This window comes from Prosopis cineraria, unplaced genomic scaffold, assembly GCF_029017545.1.
Source record: "Prosopis cineraria cultivar Desert tree isolate PC_DT_omini unplaced genomic scaffold, ASM2901754v1 PC372, whole genome shotgun sequence".
In the NCBI taxonomy this organism is placed as follows: Eukaryota; Viridiplantae; Streptophyta; class Magnoliopsida; order Fabales; family Fabaceae; genus Prosopis; species Prosopis cineraria.
In genome coordinates, this window is record NW_026555699.1 from 12,003 (window position 1) to 20,167 (window position 8,165).

Here is an 8,165-nt window from a genome sequence, read left to right on the forward strand (position 1 = left end):
ATTTAACAAATATCATTTGAATAAACAAGTAAGTTTCAAAAATCAATTTTTTTAATAGGACTTAATCAAAATAATTGACAAATGTGGACATAAAATTAATGAGAGCAAATAACCAACAAGCATGAACATATAGCTTATGAAGGTAAGTGACTAACAAGCATAGATATATAGTCCAAGAGGGTAAATAACTCACAAGCATAGCTTAAAGCTGTGAAATGATCAAGCACAGCCACAAAACAAGCACAAGCACAAATTAAAACTCACGAATAACAAGCGTGAGTAGTAAGCTCATAAATAATAAGCTAGCTAAGATTTAACCATGGTATACGAAGGGCTAATGAAATTGTTCTTAGCAACCATAGCTTTGTATTTAGTCTTATTGAAATATTTTTCAAACATGTATGGAATCAAATTATCGTCGAAACAAAATATCATTTTTCAAATATTGAAATTCACAAGAGTATTCCTAAACATTAGACTTTCTTGACACAAGTTCTCAAGTGATGTCTTAAAGCCTTTATCTGTTCCATGCATGAGTATTTGCCAAATACAATCATTGTTTTAGATTAACCTTAAAATATCAATAGATATGATATAAATAAAGAAAACTTGCCTTGATGAAATCTCCCTAAACAAAACTAATAGTTTAATTTAATTTAAAAATATGAGAAATGGTAAAAAAATCACTTGTAATGGCAATTCTTATGAACATTCATTTTTTAAAAAAAAACTAATTCTAATCCTTTCAATAAATCTAATATAATGAAAACATCTCAATATGTAATTGTCAACAATGGAACTATGATCATAAACCATTAAGCAAGAATAAATTAAGATACTACATCATTTATTCTTGATAAATCAAAAGAATTGTATTAATGGAAGAGGTGACACCTGAATATACTAAATCAATATTTAAAAAAAAAAAGAATCTGCTAACAAGTTGGCATGCAATTTACTTACCTCATGTGTTCTCAAATCCAAAGATTAGCACTTTCAACTTCTTTCAAGATTCTCTTCTTCCCTACAAATCACACTACAAAACATAGTAAATTAGCAACAGAATAAATTTTCATCACCAATTCATCACAAATCCATCACTAATTTACTGACAAAATTTAGCAACAAAACATTCCGTTACTATTCTATCACCAAATTGTCAGAAATAATTTCACTGATGGCATTTAGCAATAGAATGTTCCATTATTAAAAATTCTGTAACTATTCTATCACTAAATCATAAGAAATAATTTAGCAATGAAATTTTTTTATGGCAATATCCGTCACTAATTTTTAAGATACGTTATCCTCATTTTGTGACATTTCATAAACCTTTTAGTCATAATTTCATCGCTAATTCTGTCACAAATTGTTTTAAATTTTATTATATGATTTATAATCTATATTTATATATAATTTATTTAATAATTTATTATTATGCTATAAATAAATAATTTAATAATTATAATTTATCATTTTAAATTATTTAGATATTAATAATAATTATAATAATTTAAATTATATATTTAATTATTTTTTGATAACATAGTAACATACCTAATTATTTTTATTTAAAAATATAAATATTTTTAAAAATAATTTTAAATACAAAATATTATATATTAAAAAATTATAATATAATATATTGTGATAATAAAATATCTGCACATTTCAATATTAAATTTTCTATCAAAAATAATTTTTTAAAAAACATAATATAATATAAATAAGTATTATATATTTATTTTATTGATAAATAAAAATAATGTTAAATAAATATATTTAAATTATATATTTATTGATATATATATATATATATGAGCGGTTAAATATTATAAAGTTAATTTATGAATTAAAGAATAAAGATCTCATTTAACTCAACTGGTAATAAGGTTGGACACAAAAGCTCACAAGTGTGTAAGGTTGTGGGTTTGAACTAGAGATGTCAATTAGGATCGACCCTTGAAGGGACAGGGCCTAAATGAGTCGGTCCTAATAAGCTTGATTATATAACAAGGTTTCTTTTTACAAGGCTTAACCCTAGCCCTCAGGGTTAAAGAGCCTGCCCTTAGGGCCTCAACCCTATTTTTAATTTTTTTGAATTTAAAATTATAAAAAATATATTTATAATCATAAAAAAAGTTATTATACATAAAATTAGGTTTAAAAAAATAATTTAAATCAATTTACACCACAACAATAAATAAAATTTAAACATTTAGGTCTAATATCAAAGTTAATACCAATAAATTAAAAATGAGACTTAGCTAATATTATCAGCTAAATCTTAATAAATGAATGAGGGATGGATGAATGCATTTAATATATTCATTTCTTTGATTTATATATTTAATCTTTTATTTTTTTATATTATAATTTTTTTAAGAAAATAATAAAAAGGTTTAAAAGGACCGGCTTTTTTAAGTCAGAATTACCATTTTTCCTTTTAAAATAGCGGTCCAACCCTAATTATTTTTGAGTTTAAAAGGGTTGGCCTAACGGGCTCAGCCCTAATTAACAGCTTTAGTTTGAACTTGACCAAGGCACATTTAAAATTATTTAAAATTAATATATGACATGGAGGTGACATGACAATGACGTGGTGATGTGGTAGGAAGGAAGTGGTAGTAAGGTGGTAGTGGCCCATTGGTTGACATGGCAATGGTAATTTTTTATGAAACTTTCATTTGCTATGAATTGGCAACGGAATGCAATGCGTCACAAAATTAAAATAGTTTATCCTTATTTAGTAACGAAAATTTTCTATCACTAATTTCATTGCTAATTATCGACAAAATTGTAATTCCATCACTAGTTACATGGCTAATAAATTAGCGATGGTGTTTTTACCATGGGTCACTAATTCTGTTGCTAATCCACTAATTTTTTTTTTGGTAATGTCAGAGAATAGCTGAAGAGAAGGAATTTGCAGCTCCACATAGATCATGACAATACTGAGAAGAGGAATTATGTTGATCTTGTGAGAAATATTGGACGGAAGATCTAGGCACCGCTGCTACACGAAGAGAGGAGATCGACGACGAAACAAAGGAAAGAAGAAGACCACAAAATCAAACCTGTGACAGGGGCATAAGCGCAACACAGTCACTGGCGACTGACGGAGTGGATGAAGAAGGAAGAAGAATGGCTGTTCGAAGCTTGAACACTTGAACTCCCTCTTGATTGTTTCTGTCTCCACTGGAAAAGGAAAGGGGGGAAAAAGCGAAAGGGGAGGAAGAAAGTGAGACCTGACATGCATGTGTTTTGTTTTTTGTTTTTTGTTTTTATTTGGGTTTTACTTATTGGAGGGCATAATGGCAATTTCATGTAGATTTGGCATAAATAAAAATCTCCCTGTGTGCACCAAGGATTCAAACACGAGGCTTGATTAATAAGCACCAAGATGAAATTCACTAAGCCACCATACATCTTGTTAGTCTTCCCCACAACAATTAATAAAATACAATAAATATATCTTATTATTAATTTTTTAAATATATTTTGGGCTATTACAGATAGTTAAAAATTTCATGTTGTTTAAAAAAGAAAAAATTTCTCAAGTTAACCTCATTAATTATCAAAAATTGTAAGAGAAAAATTGGAAGGAAATAATTAATTATCCATCTTTTTATACAAAAAGACTTATAAAAAAGATCATGAATTCCTTCTGATTTATATATAGGATCGAGAGAGTACAAATAATGATATTCTTGTACGAATCCTGTTGACATAGGGGAAATCAAAGAAGCTACTATCAATTTATTGTGTGTGTGTGTGTGTTATATATATAGTGTATATGCTGCTGAGTGCTGATACGTATATAGCATAAAACGAATAATATAAGTCATGAGAAGAATTGAATGGATGGAATAGTTGTTGAGATGATAGAGCTTGTGGATGGTAGGGTTGTGCAAAAGTCTTGTAGTCTGGTCCAACCCGGTCTGACCCGTGAAAACCCGGTCCAGTCCAGTCCTATAAAATGTTAATCCTGTAGGTCTAAAAAGACCAAAAAAACAGGACTTATTTTTCGGGTAAGACCAGACTAGAGACCAAGCATCTGGACTAAGTGGTCCGGTCTGGTCCTATATAATTATTTTAATATAATTAAAAATAATTTATAAATTATTAATTACTTCAGGCTTCAGTACGCGCAGCTACTCGAGTCTCAATCCACAAAACTCATTCTCAGTTTCTCCACTCTCCAGTGCGCCGAACCCTAGCCCCTGCCTCCTCCTGTACGCCACCTCTGACCACCGTCAATCACGTCGGCAGCCCTTGCTCTTCCCTCTTCATTCTCGCTCGAGCCTTAATCTCTGATTCATTGCTCTTCCCTCTTCATTCTCGCTCGAGCCATTCTCCTGCAATCCTACCCACCGCTGCTCTGCTTCAATCACGTCGGTCCGTCTATTATCGGCATCGCCTCTCGCATCTGATTCACCGTTGAGCACGCCACACCACCGCCCTACCCCTGCTCTCCATTACCCCTAACCTCTGATTCAAAGGCACAGATTTCTTTCCCTCAAATTAAATCGTACTTACCTGCTTCAGCTTCAACTGCTCTGCTAAGTTTTTCGCCAATTCCTGGACGACAAGCGAAGAGGTTACCGTGAGCGGATCATTGCGCCACTAGTATATTTCTGAACTTCCCTTACATACTTTCAATCTGATACTTCCCTTATATACACTGGATCATTGCGCCACTGATATATTGCTGTACCTCCCTTATATTTCTCTCTGTTTCGTTATCCAATCTGATACTTTCGGGAGAAAGTTGTTTTAACTAAGCTCTATGGTGCTTAATTTTGATGAGAAATAGCATGGGCATGGGTAGCAAGCATGCGTGGAGCAGCGGGAAGCATGTATTTTGTTTTGTTTTTTTGTTTAAAATCATTGTATTTGATAGAAATCAACTAATGACTACTAAGCCTTGTATAATGAGTATAATTGAAATCCAAGGCAGGCTATTCGAATGTATTAGAAATTTCTTCATATTTATAACTTGAATATTTACTGCAGTTTGGATAGGCACTGAGATACTTCTTATTTGTATTAGTGATGTTTATGCTCAGTTACCTAGAAATAAAAATCAATTATTATCATTTTTAGACAGTCTTGTTGTGCCTTTGCAACGTGCTTATCAAATTCATTTATGTGTTTAATATGGATTAAAATTTGGATTGACTTGCCTTAGAAGTTGTTTAATATGAATTAAAATTTGTTACATAGGTTTGGATTGACTTGCCTTAGAAGTTGTTTAAAGTTTTTTCCCCATATCTGTGTTGCTCTATTAGAAGGACATTCCTGTGGGATGATTTTTATTAGTAATCACCTTATCAATTATGTGCTCTCATTTTCTGGCTTTTGTGTTCCCTGCCATGATTTTGTGTTATTATAACTTGTCTATTTTGCTTCCTTTTTACCATTTTGCTGTTATAACTTGTCAATTATATTTTATCATTGTGAAGTAATGGATATTGAGCAAACATCTAGTATTGACCAACCTCAATCGTCTCCTTTCACTGGTGAAAATGTGAGTTCAACTCCTTCTGAACCATCTTTGACACCTACTCCTCCACCTCAACCCCCACCTACTATGGAATGTCCTCCTCCCCTTACAACTATAACTGAAAGTGAAGCTACAGAAGGTAGTAGAAAGAGAAAAAGTTCTACAAGAAAGGTGTCAAAAGTGTGGGAACACTTTACTAAGTTACCATTAGAGGAGACAAATGGAGAAGTTAGAGCTGCATGCAAGTACTGTAATTTAGATTATGCTTGTGACCCAGGCAAGCATGGTTTAACATCCTTGAAGAGGCATGTACCAAAGTGTTCCAAGAATCCACATAAAGCTACACAAATGACGAAGCAATCAATGTTGAATTATGTGACACCAAGTGGGCAAGAGGGAAGCTTAGTACCTCATATGTTCAATCAGAAACGATGTCGCAGGGCTCTAGTTAAGTTCATTATATGTGATGAGATGCCATTTAGGCTTGTTGAGAAGGAAGGCTTTAAAAAGTTTGTGAAGGAGTTAGAACCACAATTTCAAATCCCTTCAAGAACAACAGTGGCTAGAGATGCCTGGCAATTGTATCTTGGTGAAATTAGAATCTTGAAAAATTTGTTAAAGAAGTGTACTAATCATCTTTGCCTCACTACAGATTGTTGGACATCAGTTCAAAACTTCAATTACTTATGTTTGATAGCCCATTTCATTAATAATGATTGGAACTTGCATAAGAGGATTCTTAGTTTTTGCATGGTTGAGAATCACAAAGGTGATACGATAGGCAAGACAATTGAAAGGTGCTTATCAGATTGGGGCATACAAAATGTGTTCACCATAACTATGGATAATACAACTTCCAATGACACAGCCTTGTCTTACTTAAAAAGGCGTTTAAAGAATTGGAGGGGTCTTGTTTGTGGTGGTGATTATCTTCAACTACGGTGTTCTGCACATATTCCTAATCTAGTTGTTAATGACAGGTTGAAGGAGTTGAAAGATACTTTTGAGTCCATTCGAAATGCTATTAGATATGTTCGTTCCTCTCCTGCTCGCTTGCAAAGATTTAAAGATGTTTGTGAATTGGAAATGTTGGACACAAAAAGTATTGTTTGCCTTGATGTCAGTACTAGATGGAATTCTACATATTTAATGTTGGATGTGGCTTTGAAGTTTCAAAAGGCATTTGAAAGATTAGAGGATGAAGATGAAGATTTTGTTAGTTACTTCAACAAAGGTTCAAAGCGTCATGCTCAAAGTGACTTTTCTTGTTTAGAGGGTAGCATAGATGCCTATGTTTATAGGCAAGATGCTAGACCCGATGACAACATAGATGCTTTTGCTTACTCTAGGCAAGCTCCTCTTAAGCATAATGGCCCTCCAAACAAACAAGCTTGGAATAAAGCACGGTTCTTTCTTAAGTTCTTGAAGGTGTTTTATGATGTCACTTTACAATTTTCTAGCACACTGAAAGTTACTGCACATACATGCTTCCATCAAATTGCTTTAATTCAAGAGTTGTTAGATGAGAATGTTGAAAGTGATGACCCTCTTCTTAGGGAAATGTCTTTGAGCATGAAGAGAAAGTATGATAAGTATTGGGGGGCAACAGATAATTTGAACCCTTTGTTGATTATTGCTGTGATTCTCGATCCTCGATACAAGCTTGCCTATATCAATCATGTATTTGATCAGCTTTTTCCTGCCCTTGACCTTTGTATGTCCATGAAGAACAAGGCAAGAGACACTTTGTATCGCCTATTTGAGGAATACTCTGCAACAATTGGTCCTGATACAAGCAGTTCTGGTAGTATCAACTCTCCAAGTGCTCTTGACACCAACACTTCAAATGCAAGTAAAGGTAAAAAAGACCCTGGTCGTAGATGGTTAGCATCCCTGAAGCAAAAAAGCTCATCAGTTGATACCCAATCAAAGTTGGATAAATACCTTTCTGCTAGTACATCTGAGGACACCCCTATTGATGATGATGATGATGATTTTGATATCTTAACATGGTGGAAGGTTAATTCTACCAAGTATAGAGTGCTTTCCTTGATAGCACGAGATGTATTGGCTATACCAGTATCTACAGTTGCTTCTGAATCAGCTTTTAGCACTGGAGGACGTGTTGTTGATGATTATAGGAGTTCTTTATCTCCTAAGATGACTGAAGTACTCATTTGTGCCCAGAATTGGCTAGTTGCAGGGCAATCTCTCTCAGAGTTTGTCTCTATGTTTCATGAGGTTGATAATTTTCAAGAGACTGACGATGTGGTTAATGTTGCAGGTAATATATTCAATTTTATATCTCTTAATTTAATGTATATATTGCATTTTTACACTTACTAATCACTTTATATATGTGTATATGATTTTTTTTACAGATGCTTCAAGTGTTATTGACACTAAGGAGATAATTATTTGAAGATTTGTTAAGTTTGTTTCTGTTGAAGCTAAGGAGATAATTACATGACAAATGTAATGTAGTGTTAAACTTTATTGAGTGTTTTTGTTGAAGTTATATATCTAAATCATTTGGAGTTTGGACTGTAACTGAAATATTATTTTCTTGATGTTAGAAATCATTATGAATTATGAATTTATTATGATTATAAGTGTTTTTATTATCTTAATTGAATTTATTAGGTTGAAATGGATTATT

At 32.6% G+C, this 8,165-nt stretch overlaps 1 protein-coding gene across 1 annotated transcript; it reads left to right on the forward strand.

Annotated features, from left to right (window-relative positions):
* Window positions 1-5,467: 5,467 nt before the first annotated feature.
* Window positions 5,468-7,928, forward strand: LOC129296641 (zinc finger BED domain-containing protein RICESLEEPER 2-like). The gene is made up of 2 exons (XM_054935229.1): window positions 5,468-7,790; window positions 7,888-7,928. The coding sequence occupies exons 1-2, from the start codon at window positions 5,468-5,470 to the stop codon at window positions 7,926-7,928; spliced, it is 2,364 nt and encodes a 787-aa protein (XP_054791204.1).
* The last annotated feature ends 237 nt before the right edge of the window (window positions 7,929-8,165 follow it).